General features: G+C 38.6%; 4 protein-coding genes and 1 long non-coding RNA gene across 12 annotated transcripts in view; 4 read left to right on the forward strand and 1 right to left on the reverse strand.

Annotated features, from left to right (window-relative positions):
* On the forward strand, window positions 1–9,654 carry LOC109202907 (beta-1,3-galactosyl-O-glycosyl-glycoprotein beta-1,6-N-acetylglucosaminyltransferase 3-like). The gene is made up of 2 exons (XM_019361627.2): window positions 1–1,459; window positions 8,465–9,654. The coding sequence occupies exons 1-2, from the start codon at window positions 198–200 to the stop codon at window positions 8,472–8,474; spliced, it is 1,272 nt and encodes a 423-aa protein (XP_019217172.1). The 5' UTR covers window positions 1–197; the 3' UTR covers window positions 8,475–9,654.
* LOC109202908 (beta-1,3-galactosyl-O-glycosyl-glycoprotein beta-1,6-N-acetylglucosaminyltransferase 3-like) lies at window positions 2,276–9,654 on the forward strand. The gene is made up of 2 exons (XM_019361628.2): window positions 2,276–3,041; window positions 7,610–9,654. The coding sequence occupies exons 1-2, from the start codon at window positions 2,974–2,976 to the stop codon at window positions 8,472–8,474; spliced, it is 933 nt and encodes a 310-aa protein (XP_019217173.1). The 5' UTR covers window positions 2,276–2,973; the 3' UTR covers window positions 8,475–9,654.
* Window positions 4,873–6,273, forward strand: LOC109202906 (beta-1,3-galactosyl-O-glycosyl-glycoprotein beta-1,6-N-acetylglucosaminyltransferase 3-like). Its single transcript, XM_019361626.2, has one exon. The coding sequence runs from the start codon at window positions 4,906–4,908 to the stop codon at window positions 6,193–6,195; it is 1,290 nt and encodes a 429-aa protein (XP_019217171.1). The 5' UTR covers window positions 4,873–4,905; the 3' UTR covers window positions 6,196–6,273.
* On the reverse strand, window positions 9,450–21,805 carry bnip2 (BCL2 interacting protein 2). 8 transcript variants are annotated; one of them, XM_025909387.1, is made up of 12 exons: window positions 21,710–21,805; window positions 20,342–20,788; window positions 17,281–17,376; window positions 17,093–17,160; window positions 15,026–15,202; window positions 13,445–13,627; window positions 12,732–12,834; window positions 12,526–12,657; window positions 12,313–12,399; window positions 12,118–12,216; window positions 11,476–11,532; window positions 9,450–10,239 (listed from the first exon to the last, which is right to left on the reverse strand). In XM_025909387.1, the coding sequence occupies exons 2-12, from the start codon at window positions 20,704–20,706 to the stop codon at window positions 10,182–10,184; spliced, it is 1,425 nt and encodes a 474-aa protein (XP_025765172.1). In that variant the 5' UTR covers window positions 20,707–20,788; window positions 21,710–21,805; the 3' UTR covers window positions 9,450–10,181. The 8 variants fall into 8 exon arrangements, with proteins under 8 accessions (XP_025765172.1, XP_005470773.1, XP_013124042.1 ...); XM_005470716.4 differs by lacking the exon at window positions 21,710–21,805 and adding an exon at window positions 20,980–21,529; XM_013268588.3 differs by lacking the exon at window positions 21,710–21,805 and adding an exon at window positions 10,885–10,912 and having other exon boundaries at window positions 20,342–21,527.
* The window catches only part of LOC102081809 (uncharacterized), a 14,995-nt gene continuing 13,130 nt past the window's right edge, over window positions 21,789–23,653 (forward strand). The window contains exon 1 of the long non-coding RNA XR_269402.4: window positions 21,789–21,861. This is a non-coding gene — a long non-coding RNA (uncharacterized LOC102081809). The remainder of the gene's footprint in view (window positions 21,862–23,653) is intronic.

Genomic DNA, 23,653 nt, shown 5'->3' on the forward strand with positions numbered 1-23,653 from the left:
CTATGAGTGGCATCAGTAGAGTTGAATACAAATCTGTAAAAGGTAAAAAACTCCAGGAATGTATTTTGGGTTTTCCACACCTTAGTTTTACATACTTCCTAATGTGATGAAACAGTGCAGCCTCTCACCATTTAGTTGAACTGTAACCTGCACTGAAGACAGAGTCACCTGTGCGGCAGTCCCCTTCAAACAAGGATATGTATTTTACGAAGCATCGTATGTTGAGAAATCTTTTTCTTACCTTTATGGTTTTATTCCTTTCTTTCGCTCTTTGGAGATTTGGCTCTGATCAACAGTCATCGTCTGATCTGCAAATACCTCCTCAGTTCTCAGCTGATCTGCCTGGTAATTTGGCTCTTATCGGAGGCAAGGAATGTGAATTAGAAGGGCTTCTGTCATCCAGGCAAAAGAAGAATGTTTTTTCTGAGGACTTCTACATTAATGCAACTGTGGACTGTCAAGCTTACATTGAAAAAAGAGGTTTCATCACAGTTCCTCTCAGTGAGGAAGAGAAAGATTTCCCCATTGCATACTCCATGGTGATCCATGACAAGATTGAGATGTTTGAGCGGCTTCTACGAGCTGTTTATGCTCCTCAGAACATCTACTGTGTACACGTGGACCAGAAATCCTCTGCAACATTCAAGAAGGCTGTGGCTGCGATTGCTTCATGCTTTCCCAATGTGTTTGTAGCCAGTAAATTAGAAAGAGTGGTATATGCCTCGTGGTTCAGAGTACAGGCAGATCTGAATTGCATGAAAGATCTGCTAAATACTCACATCAACTGGAGGTACCTGCTTAACACCTGTGGGACAGACTTCCCCATCAAAACAAACAGAGAGATGGTGAGGGCACTGAAGTTTCTCAATGGGAGGAACAGCATGGAGTCTGAAGCCACTCCTACACGCAAGAAAGGTCGTTGGCAGTATCATCACAAAGTCACCAACAAAGTTATCGGCACATATGTCTGGAAAAGTGCCCCACCAATCAGCATCCCCATGTTCTCAGGAAATGCCTACTTTGTGGTCACAAGAGCTTTTGTGGAACATGTGATGAAGGACAGTGAGGTTCAGAAGTTTCTGGAGTGGGAGAAGGACACATACAGCCCTGATGAGCACTTGTGGGCCACCCTACAGAGGATGCCCTCTGTTCCCGGGTCAGTGCCCCAAAATGGGAAGTATGACATGTCAGACATGCTAGCTTTGGCTCGTGCAGTGAAGTGGTCGTATTCAGCAGGAGATATGAATAAGGGAGCCCCATATTACCCATGCACTGGTGTTTACAGACATTCTGTTTGTGTGTATGGAGTTGGTGACCTCCCATGGCTCCTGAAACAACACCACCTGTTTGCAAATAAGTTTGATCCAGAGGTTGATGATGTTGCCATAAGGTGTCTGGAATCAATCTTGCGTTTCAAAGCTTTAGGCCATGACCCACTGTCCAATCAGGAAAATGTGACCATTGTGTAATACTTACAATGATTTAAAAGTGTAATTTATTATAAGTGAAGTTTGCGTTGTTTGTTGTAAGTAGAAAGTCCTTTCTAATTTACACCCGTAGAAAACCCTGAAACACAGAACTGCATTATACTCTCTCTTCTTGGTAATGTTATCTGATTGCATTCAGCACTAGTCAGTCAGTGGCATCGGTAGTGTTGATGCTGAACTATGCAACAGGCAAAACAGTCTAGGAATTTTTTTAGGTTTTTCACACTTGAGTTTTACATACTTCATGTAATGAAACAGTGCGGCCTCTAACCATTTAGTCAAACTGTAATCTGCACTGAAGACAAAGTCACCTGTGTGGCAGTCCCCTTCAAACAAGGATATGTAATTTACAGTGACGGGGACAGTGAGAAAGGGCACTTTAAAAAAATCACCTGGATCACCTGTTGAGAGAAGAAAAAAAGAGAAAACAAGCAAAAAAGAGAGCAACATAATAAACACAACACCCTCGCAATAATCTAGCTAAGTGTAAATAACAGTAAACACTAAATATTGTCTTATATATATATGCAATGAGTCTTATAAACTCATTGCATATTAATGATCAAGGAAGTGACCTCCCAGCCCATTGTTCCTTCAGCGGTGCTAGTTTCAGTCATTATGCAATGTACTGTTTATAAGAGTGGGGAAACCTGCAGTCAGCTGAGACTGAAGAAGTCACTTGGATGAGTGATGAAACGTTTCTCCTACTGAAAACGCTACGTCCAGATGAACAGAATCAAACTTTGGGGATTTACTAACCTGGATGATTGAGCATGCATCAAGATGTTGTATTCAAAAGGTTTCTCCAATTAACGATCTGCTAGAGGGTATAGGGAGCAATAGCCCCGTCCCCCAGGGCATGAGGCAGGCATGGAGAAGATCCAAGCCCTAGACATCCAGAGGCCCCAGAGTGTGAGAGCCCAAGGAGGACCATCAGAGGGGCAACCATGCCACCCTCCTGGGAAGAGCTGAGGAGAGCCCCAGATGAGGGGTCACCTAGCAGCCACGGAGCAGAAGCCAGAGGGGGCTGCCAGCAGCCAGCTGCGCCAGAGTGGACTGAGCCCAGGCCCAGAGGCCTGAGGGCTCCCTACCCCCCTGGAAGGGGCCCAACCGAGCCACGGGCACCAGGCTCTGCCAAGCAGCCACCAGGAGTGAGCCGGTACATACCTGAGCGCTCAGCCCCGGACACCAAGAACCACCAACACGCCAACGTCTGAGGGCATCAGCTACTGGCAGGGAGTGTGGTGAGGGGAGATGGGCCTAAATACCTTGGAGGGACTGAGCTTGTTCAGCTATTATCACTGGACATGTGAAAGGTAATGAAGGTGAATTAGAAGGGCTTCTGTCATCCAGGAGAAAGAAGAATATTTTTTCTGAGGACTTCTACATTAATGCAACAGTGAACTGTCAAGCATACATTGAAAAAAGAGGTTTCATCACAGTTCCTCTCAGTGAGGAAGAGAAAGATTTCCCCATTGCATACTCCATGGTGATCCATGACAAGATTGAGATGTTTGAGCGGCTTCTACGAGCTGTTTATGCTCCTCAGAACATCTACTGTGTACACGTGGACAAGAAATTCTCTGCAATCCTCTGCGTTTACAGAAGATCTGTTTGTGTATGGAGTTGGTGACCTCCCATGGCTCCTGAAACAACACCACCTGTTTACAAACAAGTTTGATCTAGAGGTTGATGATGTTGCCATAAGGTGTCTGGAATCAGTCTTGCGTTTCAAAGCTTTAGGCCATGACCCATTGTTCACTCAGGAAAATGTGACCATTGTTTAATACTTACAATGATTTAAAAGTGTAATTTATGATATTCGAGTTATTTAAGTAAATATCATGGCATTGATATGTAGTTTTTGAGATTTAAATAAACTATTATAAAGATTTATATTTAGATTTTTTTCATTGCCTTTAATAGATAGTGATGTGATGAGGTAACAGGAAGGCAGAGACATGGAGTGACACGAAGCAAAGGTCCAAAAGCCATGCAGCATTAATACTTAAGCTATGAGAGAGTCCATCTTTTGTCAAAATATTAAGAAACATCGACTAACATATCAGTCATGTAATATGTAAAAGCCTGTGGTTGTTACTGTGCCACTGTTTTGTTGTGTTTTTAATTTTAGGATCAAAATGTTAATGCCTCTGTGATGGACCGAGCAGCGAAAGAAACTTAGGCACAGGTTAAAGTCCAAAAAAAAGGGAAAAAAAAGGATTTTTTATTTAACCCCAAAACATAATCGGTTAAATCATACAAAAAGAATCAAAATCTTGGGCCCATAAAAAAGATCGAAATAACAGAACTCTACTCAAAGTTGACAACACTACTGATAACTCAAACAAACTGACCTAACTTAACGAGACAAAGGAGAAACTTAAATAGTGGCTGATCAGCCCACAAAAACACGAGAAGGGGTAAAACACACAAAACCTAACTAAACCGAACATAATGAACTCCAGTTCCCCCCCATGGTCCCGAGTTATGGAATGAACCAATTTGCAGTCTTCCATCAAAGCTTGCTCCGCCCCTTTTCCACCTCTTGGCTCCTCAATCAAGGGATTGGAGCAGCTGCAACTAAGGTAACTCAGAAAACAAAAGATTAATCATACATACCAGTGTAAACTAAAATGTGAGCACTTATTTTAGAATGCAGTGTTATGTGGATATGTGAATTAATTCTAAACCAAAACCAGTTATTTATTGTCCTGTAAATTAATTCCTATATTTAAAGAAAGACAAATGTGAATGCAATGTTACTTATAAGCCTCTACACTAACATGGTGGGTATTACCACTGTGTGGCTGTAAGTGCAGCTATCACAGCCTCAGATGCATCGACAGCTCACCCTAACTGAGGTATGTATCATGGATCCACAGTATCAAGACGGACAAGTAGTCAAAGTTAAAATAGTTAATGATCAAAAGAGAATGCAGAGTTAATTTGCTTTGGTATGTTTCTTTCGACTTCAGGTGAATATTTCCTCTATGGAGTGCCCGTATCTGTATAATGCAATTTCTTAGACACGCGAGTAATGTCTGAAAAGTTACAAGTTTGTGTGAATGTATAGATTTTTTTCAACCTGATATTAAATTTGTAAGTGAAGTTTGCATGATTTATTGTAAATAGAAATAAAATCTTTTCTAACCGATTGACTCAGTACACCTTGAAACACACCAGCGTGTTATAAACTGTCATCCTGAAAATATAATCTGTTTGAATTTCCACTGGTGTATCAGTGACATCAGCACTGCTGATGCTGTAAGATGTAATAAGCATAACCTTCCAGGTAATATTTTTATTGTCTCCGCCTTAGCTTGACACACCTCCCCACGGTGCAGCCTCTCACCATTTAGTCGAACTGTAACCTGCACTGAAGACAAAGTCACCTGTGTGGCAGTCCCTTTCAAAGATGGATATGTATTTCACAAAGGGTCGTATGTTAAGAGCTCTTTTTCTTATCTTGATGGTTTTGTTCCTTTCTTTCACTCTTTGGGGATTTGGCTCTGATGAGCAGTCACCATCTGATCTGCAAATATCTCCTCAGTTCTCAGCTGATCTGCCTGGTTGTTCAGCTATTATCACTGGTGATGTGAAAGGTAAGGAAGGTGAATTAGAAGGGCTTCTGTCATCCAGGCAAAAGAAGAATGTTTTTTCTGAGGACTTCTACATTAATGCAACAGTGAACTGTAAAGCTTACATTGAAAAAAGAGGTTTCATCACAGTTCCTCTCAGTGATGAAGAGAAAGATTTCCCCATTGCATACTCCATGGTGATCCATGAGAAAATTGAGATGTTTGAGCGGCTTCTACGAGCTGTTTATGCTCCTCAGAACATCTACTGTGTACACGTGGACAAGAAATCCTCTGCAACATTCAGGCACGCTGTGGCTGCGATTGCTTCATGCTTTCCCAATGTGTTTGTAGCCAGTAAATTAGAAAGAGTGGTATATGCCTCGTGGTTCAGAGTACAGGCAGATCTGAATTGCATGAAAGATCTGCTAAATACTCACATCAACTGGAGGTACCTGCTTAACACCTGTGGGACAGACTTCCCCATCAAAACAAACAGAGAGATGGTGAGGGCACTGAAGTTTCTCAATGGGAGGAACAGCATGGAGTCTGAAGCCACTCCTGGACACAAGAAACGTCGTTGGCAGTATCATCACAATATCACAAACAGTGTTATCAACACAAATGTCTGGAAAGGTGACCCACCAATCAGCATCCCCATGTTCTCAGGAAATGCCTACTTTGTGGTCACAAGAGCTTTTGTGGAACATGTGATGAAGGACAGTGAGGTTCAGAAGTTTCTGGAGTGGGAGAAGGACACATACAGCCCTGATGAGCACTTGTGGGCCACCCTACAGAGGATGCCCTCTGTTCCCGGGTCAGTGCCCCAAAATGGGAAGTATGACATGTCAGATATGGTAGCTTTGGCTCGTGCAGTGAATTGGTGGTATTCAGCAGGAGATATGACTAAGGGAGCCCCATATTACCCATGCACTGGTGTTTACAGAAGAGCTGTTTGTGTGTATGGAGTTGGTGACCTCCCATGGCTCCTGAAACAACACCACCTGTTTGCAAATAAGTTTGATCCAGAGGTTGACGATGTTGCCATAAGGTGTCTGGAATCAGTCCTGCGTTTCAAAGCTTTAGGCCATGACCCACTGTCCAATCAGGAAAATGTGACCATTGTGTAATACTTACAATGATTTAAAAGTGTAATTTATTATATTCAAGTTATGAAATTTCCCCTTGTGGGACTAAAGGTATATCAAATCAAGTAAATATCATGGCATTGATATTTGGTTTTTGAGATTTAAATAAATTATTATAAAGATTTATATTAAGATTTTTTTTCATTGCCTTTGATAGTGATGTGATGAGGTAACATGAAGGCAGAGACATGGAGTGACATGAAGCAAAGGTCCTAAAGCCATTCAGCATTAATATTTGAGCTATGAGAGAGTCCATCTTTTGTCAAAATATTAATAAACATCGACTAACATATCAGTCATGTAATATCTAAAAGCCTGTGGTTGGTACTGCGACATTGTTTTCTTGTGTTTTTTAAATTCTATGATCAAAATGTTAATGCCTCAGATGCATCGACAGCTCACCGTGAGGTATGTATCATGGATGCTCAGTATTAAGACGGACAAGTAGTCAAAGTTAAAATAGTTAATGATCAAAAGAGAATGCAGAGTTAATTTGCTTTGGTAGGTTTCTTTCGACTTCAGGTGAATATTTCCTCTATGGAGTGCCCGTATCTGTATAATGCAATTTCTTAGACATGCGAGTAATGTCTGAAAAGTTACAAGTTTGTGTGAATGTATATATTTTTTTCAACCTGATATTAAATTTGTAAGTGAAGTTTGCATGATTTGTTGTAAATAGAAATAAAATATTTCTAATTGATGCACTCAGTACACCTTGAAACACACCAGCGTGTTATAAACTGTCATCCTGAAAATATAATCTGTTTGAATTTCCACTGGTGTATCAGTGACATCAGCACTGCTGATGCTGTAAGACGTAATAAGCATAACCTTCCAGGTAATGTTTTTATTGTCTCCGCCTTAGCTTGACACACCTCCTTATTTAATGAAACAGTGCAGCCTCTCACCATTTAGTCGAACTGTAACCTGCAGTGAAGACAAAGTCACCTGTGTGGCAGTCCCCTTCAAACAAGGATATGTATTTTACAAATGGTCGTATGTTAAGAGCTCTTTTTCTTATCTTGATGGTTTTGTTCCTTTCTTTCACTCTTTGGGGATTTGGCTCTGATGAGCAGTCACCATCTGATCTGCAAATATCTCCTCAGTTCTCAGCTGATCTGCCTGGTTGTTCAGCTATTATCACTGGTGATGTGAAAGGTAAGGAAGGTGAATTAGAAGGGCTTCTGTCATCCAGGCAAAAGAAGAATGTTTTTTCTGAGGACTTCTACATTAATGCAACAGTGAACTGTAAAGCTTACATTGAAAAAAGAGGTTTCATCACAGTTCCTCTCAGTGATGAAGAGAAAGATTTCCCCATTGCATACTCCATGGTGATCCATGACAAGATTGAGATGTTTGAGCGGCTTCTACGAGCTGTTTATGCTCCTCAGAACATCTACTGTGTACACGTGGACCAGAAATCCTCTGCAACATTCAAGAAGGCTGTGGGTGCGATTGCTTCATGCTTTCCCAATGTGTTTGTAGCCAGTAAATTAGTAAGAGTGGTATATGCCTCGTGGTTCAGAGTACAGGCAGATCTGAATTGCATGGAAGATCTGCTAAATACTCACATCAACTGGAGGTACCTGCTTAACACCTGTGGGACAGACTTCCCCATCAAAACAAACAGAGAGATGGTGAGGGCACTGAAGTTTCTCAATGGGAGGAACAGCATGGAGTCTGAAGCGACTTCTGGCTCCAAGAAACGTCGTTGGCAGTATCACCACAATATCACAAACAGTGTTATCAACACAAATGTGAGGAAAGGTGACCCACCAATCAGCATCCCCATGTTCTCAGGAAATGCCTACTTTGTGGTCACAAGAGCTTTTGTGGAACATGTGATGAAGGACAGTGAGGTTCAGAAGTTTCTGGAGTGGGAGAAGGACACATACAGCCCTGATGAGCACTTGTGGGCCACCCTACAGAGGATGCCCTCTGTTCCCGGGTCAGTGCCCCAAAATGGGAAGTATGACATGTCAGACATGCTAGCTTTGGCTCGTACAGTGAAGTGGTCATATTTAGCAGGAGATATGAATAAGGGAGCCCCATATTACCCATGCACTGGTGTTAACAAAAGAGCTGTTTGTGTGTATGGAGTTGGTGACCTCCCATGGCTCCTGAAACAACACCACCTGTTTGCAAATAAGTTTGATTCAGAGGTTGATGATGTTGCCATAAGGTGTCTGGAATCAGTTCTGCGTTTCAAAGCTTTAGGCCATGACCCACTGTCCAATCAGGAAAATGTGACCATTGTGTAATACTTACAATGATTTAAAAGAGTAATTTATGATATATGAGTTATTTAAGTAAATAGCATGGCATTGAAATGTAGTTTTTGAGATTTACATAAATTATTATAAAGATTTATATTAAGATTTTTTTCATTGCCTTTAGCAGAATGTGATTTGAGAAGGAAGGTAGAGAGCTGGAGTGGTCGCCTAAAGCCAAGCAGCATTAACAACTGAGCAATGACTTAATCTTTCTCAAAATATTGAGAAACATCTAAAATGTGGATCATGTAATACCTAAAACCCTGTGGTTGTTACTGTGCTATTGCTAGATTTACATATAATGTTTTTGGGGGTTTTATTTTTGCCTTTAGTGAGTTAAAAAGATAAGAATGTAGGGAGGTGTTGTAACCTGCTCTTTGAACAGCTATGATGAATTAGGTTTTTTTCAGAATAGTCATGTAAATGTAAAATCCTGTGGCTGTCACTGTTACTTCTTTCAAGCCTTCTTGTCGTCATTCTTGTCAAAGCGTTAATAGTTTCATGTCAGTGAAATCTGTAATTGCAGTGCCATCTAGTGGAGCCCAAGTATGGCAGAAGAGACACGCAAAGGAGAAAAACATTGCTTAAAGTATGTCTATTAAACTTTCACTACAGATCATTTAAAATTCGAGTCTTTTCTTTTTAAGTGTATTGTATTTTTATTGCATTTAAACAGGTTTCTCTAATTTTGTCCTTGCAATTACCAGGTAGTTAACTTAGCACATTTATTGCAGAACAACTGCATTAGGCTACATTTGTATTTCCATATATACAATTAATAGCTGAGTGGACGTTGCCTTATAGTGTGTTTTTGTTTTTGTATATTCTCATTTCCTGCCAAACATACTTTTGACCACTACAGAACTATTGTAGTGCAAAAACTATCTTGATATTCCTGAAAATTTTGCATTAAAAAAAGATTTAAAACTAATAATAACAACAATAATAAAAGATTCAAAGCAATCAGAATGGATCCATGGCTTTACTTTGAAGGAAATGAGAAAATAAAGACCTACATCCTTGGTTCAGATAGTTTCTTTCACAAGTGTTCACCCTCAAGCAAAAACAGTACATTCAAGTGAGGGACCAAAAAACAAAAAAGATAGAAAAAAAAAAAGATAAAATAAAAACAAAGATTTACTTTCCCCAGGCAGGATTTTAACAGAGAACATCAGCAGTGAACAGTGAACAAGATGCCATTAAACGTGTTCTATCCAATGCCACTCAGTGAGTCAGTGACCTAATACGCAGTTTAAAATCAGATCCATCATAAAAATATATTAATTTATTTCCTTTGACACCTTTTGAATATAAATATATAATTTTAACTGTAATAAAGTAGAACATGCATCAACCACTTGTAACAAGAGTGCCTCAAATAGTGTACATACACCAGTAGCTACAGGAAAACCAATGCGCTTAGTTTGACATGAGATACAGGAGTAACTAAAAAAGGATTAAAACGTTTATGACAGCATGTGGACACAGTGCTGCAGATCAAACTGGTTGACACAGAAATGCAGCAAAAAGAAAAAAAAAAAAAAGTTCCAACATGTAACAGGCAGCATCATTTCAAAAAGGCACTTTCTTGATGCAAAGAAGCCTCCAGTCCCATCACCCAGAAAACAAACATGAATGGCTGCAGTCCTCAACATTCTTCATCGTTCCTTTCCACGTCTCGAAGCGTGAGCCAGGTCACTCCGGGACAGTAGCAGCTGCGCTCTCCGTTTTGCCGTGCATGTCCTGATCGATTCTGCAGACAGATTTAGTGGTCATTAAAACTGTACAAAATCTGTAACACCATCAAAATGGGATTTTTTGGTGTCAGGATTATTTCTATACACAGGAATGTATAAAAATGATCAGACTCACTGGACCAATTTGCCCAATTTAAAAAAATGTAAAACACTAAAATATATACAAATCCCAATTTGTATATATTATATATACATGTATATATAATTTGTATACATGCAACTTCTTAAAATGTCTGATCAGTACAAAGATCAGTACCAGCTGTATCGTAACAAGTTTCCTGTTTCCACTGAAAAGTGAAAAATTTCTACTTTGGCTTCTACTTTAGCAGTAAAAATATATTTAATATTGCCAGAAAAGCATTTGTCTTGCTGAATACCATTTCTTCCTGAGTGGTCATTGTTGAATCAACAATAAGCAGAATATTAAGACTGAAAGAGGTGGCAATTACCAAAAGTCAGCAGGCAGCGGGAAAGCAGTGAGTCATGCAAAGAGCTGTGAGAGTGAACAAACCGTGTGTTCAGTGAGAGCCAGTTACTAAACCATGTGAGGACACGGCTGCAGTGCAACCAAAAAACCACAGTGACTAAGGCAAGCTACTTCCTTACTGACCCCATTCATTTGTACACGCGAACAAACTTACCAAACATCAACCTCCTCAAAATATGAGCCTGTTTTTCACAAGATAAATGCGAGTAAGTGCAACTTAATGCCCTGGCTTTTTTTTACCTCAACAAGCAGCAACACATTCAGCTTCCTCGAAACCTTATCTTCATATAGCTTGTGAAGTTATGACTTGTGACAGCTAGTATAAGCTGTGAGCAAGCACGCTCTGCAGCTTTAAAAAACAAACAAAACTATAAAGTGCTGAAAACAATTTTAAGGTAGCTGATATACTTTGAGGTAATAAATGTAAACACAATAGTTTTTTGGGGATGATCTTCACAAAAGTGGCTCAGAAAATATTTAGTTGGTTAAATAATCACCAAGTCACCTATTTTTTGGAGACCAAAAAAATGTACTCTCAATCTGTTAATTAGGAAGGTAAATCCTGAATCAAATCAGATGAACATATGGGGCATTGAAGAGGAAAGCTGTTGATTCAGGACAAGCAGTAACTGGAAATCATCCAACTATGAAAATGCAGAAGAAAGAAAGGTGTCTTGGTGCGTTTCTGAAAGCCAACTCATCATTTCTCTGTTAGTTTTATAATGCAGAAGATGCGGAAACTGACCCTGGGTGAAAGTGCATATACCTTTTACGGCTTTTCCTATTTTTTTCCTCGTCAAACCTTAAGAAGGGGGCAGGGAAATCGGGTTAGGCAGAAGAAGAAACACACAGCCGACAGCAACCACAGATCCAAAAGAGAAAAACATTTTACTGAGGTTCACTGAGTCAAGATGAGTTATTTGTGCTGCCTTTTTAAATGGCGTGACAATACAAGATTTGTCACGTGCAGAGACTCAAAGATGAAGACAGTATGAGTAATTTGTAGTGCAGCTCAAAAATTATGCGTATTAGCAAAGAAATGAAGATTACAATATTTAACAGCAGCTTATAGAATACTTACAAAACAATTACTTAAGCTTTGTATACACTGGAAGCAATATGTAGTGACGTGACAACATTTTGCCATCGTAACATTGAATCATGCATATATAATAATAATAATGCTTATGGGCTTTGTACAGTATCTCCTGTTTAATGACGCAGTGTTCACATTTAGGTCAGTGGGACACAGCTAACTTACGGCCTACCCTTACCATGGAGGAAAACGACAATAATGCAACACAGACATCAGTGCAACAAAAAAGCTTTTTTTATGTGATCAGAGCGCCTAAATCAAAATTCTGACGTTGATATGTCACATACTTACTGTTTGATACAATCTGGTATGGACACATACTCCATTGGAACCAGTTCAGCAAGGTCTGACAAGCTGTACACATACTTGATTTTCTGACTAAATTTGGAGCTGTGGAAAAAAAAAAAAAATCAAAAACAGTCAGAATAAAGAGACTACACCACGAATGTCTTTGATTTTTAATTACCTTTTTAACATTACAGTTACCTTATGAAAGGTTTGGTGAGTGCCAGCAGGGTGCGAATAAACCAAGAGGGGTGTACGATTATCAAGGATTTCAGGTTCTTCCGTAGCCTGTACAGAAGAGTGAGGACAGGTGTTACCATCTGATGCTTATTTGTCTGAAGTGACCCAAATATCTACGTTCTCATATTGTCTGTCTTTTAAAAACCAGTGTTCCAAGTTGTGCAACTCGCTCACCTCCTATCAATCTGCTGATAGCACTTTCTAAGCCAGCCAACAGTTGGCATCTTCTTCCGAGACGTCGCCCCGTTTAAATACACAATCATATAGTTCTCAGCAACCAAAAGCTCCAGTGTGCCAATGACGTACCTGAAACAAGAATATCCCATCAGACACAGCTCTCTAAAATGCGTGATGAAACTAAATTTCAAATAAAAACTCACTTGAATAAATTCTCCATGATGTATCTGTAATTTGGCTGATTGCTCTCCGGCATAAAGCACACAGCAAACACAATTATGGCATTCAAACCGTCTCCATAGTAACCTGCAATGAGAGATTCAAATGCCACAAAGTAATTTTTTAATATTAAAAAGCTTTGACAGGAAAAAAAAAAAAGGAATTCATACTGTGAATACACACAGTGATTGAATCATGTCAAAAGTGTAATACAGTATATTCATCCTGCATTCATCCGCTGCTGCCTCCAAAGAACCGATCGAGTAAAATATGAGCCAATCATAACATTTTTTCTGGCTTACTGTGTCTATAACATCAATTAGCATGGCATTTGTTCTTTGCTCTGGTGGGAGGAGCCAGACTATGGCTTTGATTGTGTCATCACTGGATTTAACCGTTAATGAAGCCATAATCTTGTGAATCAACGTTTTGTAAAAGTGCAACCTGTGTGATGAAAGCTTTTTAAGCCTCAAGCTGGGGCAGATATACCTAAGTGTCTTTGTTGTCAGATTTCACTGATGACTCTATAAATGTAGTTTTCATGTCCTGGCTGCTGCTGAAATTAAGATTAGGAATCACTCAGAATTTATTTACAGAGGGCCTTAAAAATAAGACTTCTAATAAGTACAGTGAGCTGCTGCCAAATTGTATGTAAAGTTTCAAGACTTGCTACTAGAGGTACTTCAGTGGTACTGACCTCCATGGCTGATGACTCTCTTGTAAGGTTCAATGGCCTTCATGTCCACTCTGTGGTCCTGGTCTCCAATACGAAGCATCTTCCAGCGTCGACTGTCTTCCCTCTCCTCAGAGGCCGAATACTCGTGAACTGACTCCACGCCCTTCTGTAGTAGTTCTGTGGGTTTTGGCTTAGGAAGATCATCTGAAGGAGAAGAGGCAAGTTAAACTAACAGCTTGAATGCTGCAAACTTAGCACGTGATTCAAATCAGATTCTTTTTGATCAAATGTGATGCAATTTTGAGATCACTTGATAATTTGTATTTTAACTTTCAAATCATATGCACATTTAGTTCCTTGCTTTAATCTTGTGTATCTTGAGGGATGTTCTTTCTCTGAATCAACACCGACATTCACATCCTCAATTCCATATGCCCACTTCACTTTTTCTGGGGAGAAAATTCATAATTTCCTGTGGGAAAGCAAAAGCAAAACACACTGCTACTGTAGAGTGCTGCATTTCCTCAAATGCCCAAGGATGTCTGAGGATCGTTTGTAAGATTTACAGTATAGCTGCATGTTGTGCAGGATGTCAAGTTCATCATGACGCAGACATCAAGGAAAGTACTCACATGATCACATGATATCAAGCATGCAACAAGCAAATCAAAACTTATCAAACCGTGAGATTAAATCAAACGGACAAACTTGAGTGTGTTTGTGTGAAGAGGACCAAAATCTTCTCAATTTAATTTAATTCTAATTGTCTGGTCTCATGTCTTGTCTGATTTTGGAACAATATAACTTAATACAAGTTTAATTTAAGTTTTATGCTTAAGGCATTTACTCTTTTATTACTGTGTTAAGCAACTGTGACAAATCAATTTTCGTACAGAGATCAATGAAGTTTTCTTGTTCCAGTAGTCATTCTCTGAAATTTCAATGCTTTTAAATTGTCTCACTGAATAACTGATAATCAAACAGGACAAAATGGCCAACAATTTCACCATTAAGTGATAACCTGCTATTGTTTACTCAAACAGGAACAATTGAAAGAAAGGGGGAGGGGAATCAAATATATTAAGTAAAAATGAAAGGGTTTGAAATATGGTGGGGAGGAACAAAACAAACCAAACAAAAAACCAAACAAAAAAAAAATCTTGATTTGTTTGAACAATAAAAGACAGCTGTCCAAAAGACCTTACCACCAGGAAGAGAGAAACCTGTTGCTGTTCTGCAGCCTGTTTCCAGGCAGAGAATGGAAACAATTCTTCCAAGTGAAAAAGAGGAAGGCAGCAGTGTGGAAACAAAAAACAACAAAGCATATTTTAACCACACTGCAGGCAGTCAGCTGCCTAAGCAAACCTGTAAAACATACAGGAAGAAAAATGCACATGGACACAAGAACCCAGAAATTTAAAAAAAAAAAAAGACTGGAAAGCTTCTGTTTGTTGTGAAAATAATATCCTAATTAGGCCTGATCTAAAAGACGATGTTTAACATCTGCCTTTAAATAAGCAAAGTGAAAAAAATGAGGGTTAAAGGTTACCAAGTACCAGACCAATATTTTTAATTAATCTCTGCATTATATAAAATTCCTACCTTCCCATTCAAATTCATTGCTGTTGTCCGAAGGCGTGTCCATGTCACTGAGGTCTAGCTCTGTGCTTTCATCCAGCTCGTCAGAGAGAAGAGAACCTTCACTGCGGTCAAGAGTGAGACTGATGTCTGGAGCTGCAAGTTTTTTCTTAGTCTTCTTGCCATGGTTCACTGTGTAGCCTAGGGTAGGATGCCAAATCAATAATGATTATACAGTCTACTGTGAGAACAGCTTATTGAAAGGTTCAAGCTTTTTCAGGTCAGAGATAACACAGTGATTACATGTGGTGAGCAGTTCTCTTCTGGTGCGTCTCTTGTTTAAGTAGGGATTGGTATCATGGGTTGGTAGGAAGAGCCATTTTAACCTAAGGCATAGGCAGTATTCTCGTTGGTACTTATTTTAATGTGTGTGTGCATCATATGCTGTAATACTAAAAGCTATGGAATAACTTTTTGCTGAAAATAAACTGTTCAAAGATCATTTTCGACTAAAAATGAATGCAGGGCTTTTTATTTTGACAGTATTTTCAGTGTGCAGTCTTACTAGTTTTCTTTATAAAAGAAATTATAAAAACTTTCTACTGCTAATACCAAGAATTCTCTCTTTAAAATTGTTATTTAAAGACAAAAACAGAAAAGAAGATTTAATAATTTGTGGAGGGAAAATATCCAATAATAGTTAGAAATATGCAATAAAATATGCTGTGTTGGGAAATTCTTTTTTGAATCTGGCTCAAAGCAATTAATCCATGTATTCATACTGGGGAAATTAAACTACTGTAATGCTCTATTTGGCAGATTATCCAAATCATCAGTAGCTTGTTCAGAATGCAGCCAGAACCTATACACATACTCAGAAGTTTGAACACATTACCCCAACTTTGAAGTCATTTTATCTGCCCCAGTTCAGTACAGAATTACCTTTAAAATCCTTCTATTAGTGCGTAAAGCCCTCAATGGTTTGGCTCAACAGTAGATCTCTGACTTCCTCAGTATCTATAACCCAATTAGACCTCTCAGGCCATCAGGTGCAGACATTTTAATGGTTCAAAGAATTAGTGCCAAGTGTGCTGAGGGTGCTTTTAATTGCTGTGGTCCTGTTTTGTGGAAAAAGCTGACTTGAGGCAATTACAACTTTGTTCAATAACAAATTCAAAAATGTTTTATTCTTCTTCTTGAGGCTTACAATTAATAACTGTGTGTTTGTGTGTGTAAATGGTAAATGGACTGGTCCTCATATAGCACTTTTCTACTCTGAGCACTCAAACCGCTTTACACATCTTACCTCATTCAACCATTCACACAAGCATCTAACATTCACACACATTCATACTTCAATGGATGCATCAGGAATATTTGGTATGCAGATGGAGCACATGGGGATTGAACCACCAACCATCTGATTAGTAGGTTATCCTGCTCTAACACCTGGCCGTAGCTCAGCACACAGTGTGTGAGTGTGTGTTAACTTGTATTTCTTTGTCAAATGTTTTTGTTTTCATCTTTTATAACATTGAGTTTACATGTCATGAAATGTGCTATATGAATAAAATTGAAATTGACATTAACAATAACAATGTTTATATACTAATAACAAAAAGGAAATCTCTTTTCCAATTTTCTATAACAATAAAAGCAGAACTGACAATGCCAGAGATAATGAGTACTAAAGTATTTAAACAGCTCCAGAGCCAGTTTAATACTGTGCTTTGGTACTTCACAGAGCTTGTTTATGAAAAAACACTCATGTGAAGCTTGACTACTATAGAAATGAAGTGCCACTTTCAACATTTACAGTCTTTTTAAAATGGAAATTTTGGTTTCAGTGAACATCATTCCACTGCAGCTTGGCAAAGAAAAGAATACCTGAGAGGATTTTGTACTAAAAAGACCATCTCAAGCTTAGACTCCTCAGACCAGTTTCAGCTGAATGCACATGAATGGAAGAGCAACCAGTATCTCTCTTAACTTCCATATGGACATGTGCATTTTAAAATGCAAAAACTTTGTTGTTTAGTGTTCTGTTTGTGACTGTAGCAATGCAAAAGAACAATATTGTGTTTTCATTACCAGGGTTTCCTGCTTCAGAAGCTCCTGCAAAAAGCTCATCTTCAAGCTCCTCTTCCTCTGGGAGGGGCCTAACATTCATACAAAAGATAATGATACATTCAGCGGGTTCACGGTTAATGGGACTTTGAAAAACCCAAACATGTGACGCAAAGCTATGAAGCATGATTTAAGTGTGATTGACACAGTACCGTGGAAAGTCCTCATCCTGCCACTCTTCCTTAAGTTCAACTCCTTCCATTCTGAGGCGGGCTTCTGTTGTGGCAACTGACTCTTGACGCTCAAGGCTGGGAATGAAAAGGGGAAAAAAGGTTGAACAATCTGTTATGGTTAACAATCTCTAACTGCTCAATTGTTGTCTTGCACTCGAAAATGTATCAAGATCAGGAGGAGGGCAAGCAGAGATTATCTGTGAAATCCAAACGTGTAATTGGGCATCTTAAAACAATGACTTTTTTAGTCTTAAAATGATTAAGGGGAAAATGCAGAAGCACTCCTGATGTGCTGAAAGTAAGGCAATTTTTGTCCTTGGGCTAATACATCATCAATTAAAATCTTCAAAAAGTCAGTGTATAATAGGTACACTTGGCTACACAAAAGCACATGAGCATACACTGTACGAATAATGAAGGAAGAACATCTGCCATAATAACTGGATTTAGTCGAAACAAATCAATTCGATTTTAAATTATTAAACTGACAAGGAATTTTACTTAAGCTATACTAATGTAAAAAGTACCAAAAAAACACAGTCCTCTAATACTCAAAATGCTGCCAACTTACAGAATCAATATACATTTACAGGTCTGCAGGTCCAAAACAGGGTTGGCATTTTTGAGTAATTTTTGACCCCAAGAACTGTAAGGAGATGAAAAATATCTTTGACCCTTACAATGAAGGCACCAGAGCCTCTAAGTATTGATTCACCCATCAATATTACTAATAATTGCAAAACTAAAATCTTCTTTACATGTCACTACTATGCAGTGTCACATTCATGTTTATTAAAGGAAAAAAATTATCTTTATCTATTCATTACCAACAAAGTAGAGCAACTGTAGCAGTTGGCTTTTAATGATTAAAGCAACCTAAAAGGAAGCTTATCCTCATTGCCTGCGTTTTCAATTAATAAAATGTCTTAACATGAGACAAAAGTAATCATATGAAATACATGTTTGAAAATCTCAGTTTCAGCTTGCAAGTGACAACTTAATCAGACCAGTGGCTTCTTAAAATGCTTACAAGCTTGTATTAAGGGCTTAGTTTATAAACCGACTTTAGTTTATAAACCGACTGCTCACCAGTGCAGACCAATAGTATCTGTATCCATGTTGTACCGAGCTCCCTTTGATGCATTAATCATATACACTGCAGTATTTGTACTTCCAGACTCACAAACATTCTGGGCATTTCAGTACTCAACATTTCGTAATATGTCTGTTTAGCTGTATACTTGTACATGGTGCTAATCCTCACATTACGTCTGAAATCCAACTGCTACAGGAATTTAGTTTCCTGAGAAGGAACCATTGCAATGAATACTAATGGAAGCATATAGAAAGAAATTAGCTACATTAAAAAGTCAAAAGGAAAAGATGACAGAAATTTTAAAGGTGTAATTATTATACTTAGCATAATAAAGAACTAAATTAATATAGATATCAGTGGGGGATGGTTCAACTATGGAAAACTTTAAAGATGGAATGCTAATTTGTTTAAATAAAGCTCAAGGCAAAATTAAATGTGTTACCAGTTAAATGAGAAGTCATTTTTTGTATTCATAACTTCAACATAAATGAAACAAATACAAGATTATTATAAGATTATCGTTGCATCTACATTCATTTTTGCTGCGTTTTTTTCCTGTTTTAGTTATGTGAAAGGTTTAAGTCTGTTACTATTCTTTATTAGCTTTATAGCTCCCTCCAATTAATATTCACAATACTTCCAATAAAATGGCTGATCAAGCGTTAAAAAATACAGCCCTGAGAGGTGTAGAGCAAAGTGCACTAATATCTATAAGTAGAGAAAACTATCAATTTCACATCTTAACCAGTTCAGAAGTTAGACAAACCTTTGTATATGAACAGTTTGGCTAAACTGAAACAGCTTTTTCTGAACTTAAGATCTCCAAAGTAATCTAATGGTCCTGAATTAGTTTCGGGATGGCTGGGTTCCAACAGTTTCTGGCAAGATGTTGAAAACAAATATTTTTAGAGCACAATACGAGTGCTACAAAGATGCAGATGAACTCTGAGGTTAAATGATGACATTTTTGGAAGTTGACTCCTGGACAAGCAATTTTCAAGATTACTGCAAAAAAATTGTACTTATAGGTGTGTGTTTTTAATTATTTTTTAAAAATAGTTTAGAAATGTTTTAGAGCTCGAGTATCCACACCATGTCAAGTTGCTTATTTTTTGCTGCACAAAAGACTTTACTGACAAATATCTAATAAGAGAAGTGGAATGAAGACGCAGGAGTGATTGGCTCCCAGTAAACAATATGTATTGACAAAAAATGGTTAAGGATAGGTTGCTTGTCAATTCTGAAATCCATACCTTTGACACATCCTCCTGAAGAGGACCAGTGTTGTGCTAAAAAGTGACTGCCAATTTCTCTGTGTTCTTTTTTATGCATCTAATATCTTTACTTAAGTTGATGAACAGGCTGTCATGAGCAGAATTTTAAAAAAGGGGGTTATATATAAAATAAAGTAATGACCTGGTTGTATGATTCTGCAATATTGTACCTACTCTGTGTTCTATATTATAACCAACCCAGCCAGTCAGCCAATTAAAAAAGCTTTAAAGAAATGTTACATTTGTTGCAATTCCCCCTTCCCTCTTGAAAATTGAATTTTTAATGTCAACGAGACTTTCTACCAGAATAAATAAAAGGATATATAAAAGTCACTCTGCCAAAAACTGATTTCAGCTTCTACTTTATGATACTTTTCTGACTGAAAATGGCTTGTTATCATTCATGAGAGACATGTATGAGATACATTTCACAGACTGTAGGCCATGATACAACGCTCTTTGGCCTATCCCAACTGACACAGGTCGTTACACTGCGCTATAACCAACACAAAGGCAGACACACAAACACAGTCACATGTACACCTACGTCCACTTTAGAACCACCGACATAAGTATCGTTTGACTCTGGGAGTGACTAAACCATATCTGTGCTAATGTTTTCATAGTTTGCTTCTATGTAAGGAAAACACAAAAATGTCCAAATACACACCTTCCAGTGGCTCCAGCTGGTGAGCGTGGCTGGGGAACGCTCACCGGGGTAGAGCTTTTTCCTCGTTGTTTCTGCACATTGTCTGGAGTCTTCCTTTCCTGTGGCGTACCGCTTGTTTTGGTTAGACTGTCTTGAAACTCCTCTTCGCCCTTTTCTGGAGCAGAAGCTGTGGTATTTTGCAATTCGTCTGTTTCCTCGTCATCGCCTTCTCCCGATACACCGGATGATGACGGGCTGGACGTCTGTCTGTTTCCCAAATCCTCAAGAGTCCCCCTGGGTGTGACAGTATCTGGGCTGCTATTGTTCAAATTCATATCACTTACACCCTTCAGCACCGCTTCACTCTCAATCACATCCGATGCCATAAGTTTCTCCGGTTGTCCCGGTGGTACAGCAGATCAGAGTTAAAGAGTCCGACCGTGAAATGCTTTAATCACCGTTCAGCTCCTTGACCAAATCAACCAGAAAGAAAAATCTGACTTACACAACTTCTTTGGAAGTTTGTGGCTAACAGGATAGCTCTCGTCTGCTGTACAGCTAGCCCAGAGACGTGGCGCTAGCAGCTAGCTATGCCAACTAACAGCATATCTCATTAACCAAACAGTGTCAAATATCACGCTAAGTCTACAGATAGTCACCTTTTCTAAATGCGTCACGGTGTTAACTCAAGAGTCCTATAGAGTTCTAGCTTTGCAGGAGCATAGGTGCGCAGTTATCCCACTTATCAGTTTCCTTCCTTCCTTCCTCCAAGTCCAGAGGGCTCTCCGGTGGACGTAACACATTCAGTCAGGCTAGCTTTGGAGCTAGCAAAGTTTAGCCACGACAAAACAAGCTTTGTATTCCAATTAACGCCGTCTATGAGCTAAAAAAGAAATATTTCGGCAGTTATCAACTACAGCTCAACGTAAGGACAGTCTTTTCTTGGACCCATGTTAAATACAAAGACTACTTCCTTTTAATTTGCCGACACACGAGCCTCGGCTACTAAACGGCAGAAGTTAACTGTTTGCTAACAACGCCTAGCTCTATCATAGTGTATATGCATACAGTTTATGGTCAGCGGAGTTGCCAGTTGTGTTTCCTGCAGGTTCTTCGGCATAAACGACCCAGTTCGTGGTTACGTGTAAAATTTATGAATTTATTTTTTGTATGCAAGCACACAAAAGCACGCTAAATTTAATTAAAATGTCATTTTGGTGCACTGTAAGCTTTTCTTTTAACTGGCCCGCTGCGACCACGAGTTACATAATGATATTATATTTTCAAAACTGAAACTTCTTTTTGGGTGTCCCACATAAAATAAAGTTAGTAAAATGTAGATAAAAAGTATGTAATAATAATGATAAAAAACAAAACAACGTAATATACCTAGAGTTATTGGCTCAGACTGCTCTGGTCCGTGGAAAACGAGCAAATCTGGCACCCCTAATAGCAATGGTCCTTCCATGAGCCGCAGAAGCGTCTCTACCCTAGCAAGCTTCACTGCCCTCTGCTGATACTGGAAACATAGAAATGACACGGTATAGACTACACAGTCTGGTTCACACACGTCTCTAATCCAGCTCTGTTGTCCAAACTGTATTTCTTGCTTTCATCTCGCTACCCATTAGTGATTTGTGCAGCAGTGGGTTAAAGGTTAAAAACCGCAACGTGTTGATTTCGTGTAATGATTTATACTAGGAATCGCACTGTTCTCTCTTACAGTGGGAAGTAACTGCTAGTTAGTCAGTCAAGCCAAAGTATTTTTATTTTTTACTTTTTATTTTTATTCAATTTATTTAATAAGCATTAATGAGACTGTGTCTGAAAAGGCAACACTGTAAAAAGAGTTTGTGTTATGATAGATTTCATTACATTAGGGCAGTAACATTTATACCTAATCTAGCTAATAATCTCTTAGCTAATAAGGTTACACAAATAAGTAACTCTGAGCGCAATTCATTTTTAAAAAGATATGTAATCGGATTATAGTCACTTCGTCAGTGATTACTTGATTATCCTTTCAGTAAATATTTAAAATATGACTTTTTTCATCATTACCAATGAAATAATGAAGCTGTTGAAGTGCATACTTGTGACTTGTCTTGTATAGTAGGCCTCTGTTTTTGCAAGGCTAATTTGGTTTGACTAACTGTAAATGCTGAATATGCAAAGTTCTTCTGTTTGCATAGAAAAGAAAAGCATTATTGTGTAAGTCAAATTTTTTGAAGCTCTATCCATCTCTTTCAAAGAAATTCAAAGTTCATGGATTTAGTTATTAACTACATGAAATAATGTCACTTGAGGTCAGTAGCTGACTATATTGCAAAGTAAACTGAACCAGTCCTGTGTATAATGCAATGGCATTGGTATTTTAGAAGCCCTCTCTGTTTTATCAGCTTTCTACCTTCTACATATTTAATGACTTTAAAAAACAAAAATTGGGTGCACAAGTTTGAATTTGAATTTATTTTACTCTTTCTTGGCAAAGAGTTCATTTAAATTGGTTGGTTTCCTGGCACTGACCCAGTTTTCAAACGTAGTCCACAAATTTTCAATAGAGTTTTGGTCAGAGCCTTGGAAAGGTCATACCACTTGCTTTATCCATTCCAAAACCAGCTTTGATGCATGCTTTGGATCATTGTCCTGTTAGAACACCCAACTGTGTCCACGTTTCAACAATCAACAGTTGTTGATTTGAGATGAAGCTGAAGAATTTTGAGGTAGTCCTCCTGCATTATTTCTTTCACTTTGTGCAATGTACCAGTGCTACTGATAGCAAAACAATCCTAGAACATGACGATATCACTACCAAGTTTGACAGCTGGTTCAGTGTTATTAGGTTTGAAAGTTTCACTTTTATTGTGAAACTCAAACATAGCTCTTTACTGTGATCACATAGATCAATCTTTTTGGTCAGATAGTGTTTCTCCAGACTTTTCTCCAGAAGGCATTTGGCTTGTCCATGTGGGCAGCTGTAAATTTCAGTCAAGCTGAAAGGTGTTGATTTTGGAGCAGAGGCTCCCTTCTTGGTCAGCACCGTCACAGGCTGGAGTTTTGTTTGTTCTTGGGTTGTTCTTGAACATCCTAACATATTTCCTCTTATCTGAGGGTGACAGTTTGGGCACTTCTTCTAGATTTTGGCAAAGTGGTGACACATCCAAAGAACCTGCACTGCACTTGTTTAAACTGATGATCTTGGAGTCTGCAGTTGCTTAGAAAGGTCCCCAAGACCTTTGCAGCTTATGTAAATCTACAACTTTCCTTCTTCACTGAGCTCCTTAGACATTCCCATTTTAAAAGTGTTGTTCGGTCCAATTAGTGCTCTCAAAG

Source organism: Oreochromis niloticus, linkage group LG7, assembly GCF_001858045.2.
Source record: "Oreochromis niloticus isolate F11D_XX linkage group LG7, O_niloticus_UMD_NMBU, whole genome shotgun sequence".
NCBI classification, from domain to species: domain Eukaryota; kingdom Metazoa; phylum Chordata; class Actinopteri; order Cichliformes; family Cichlidae; genus Oreochromis; species Oreochromis niloticus.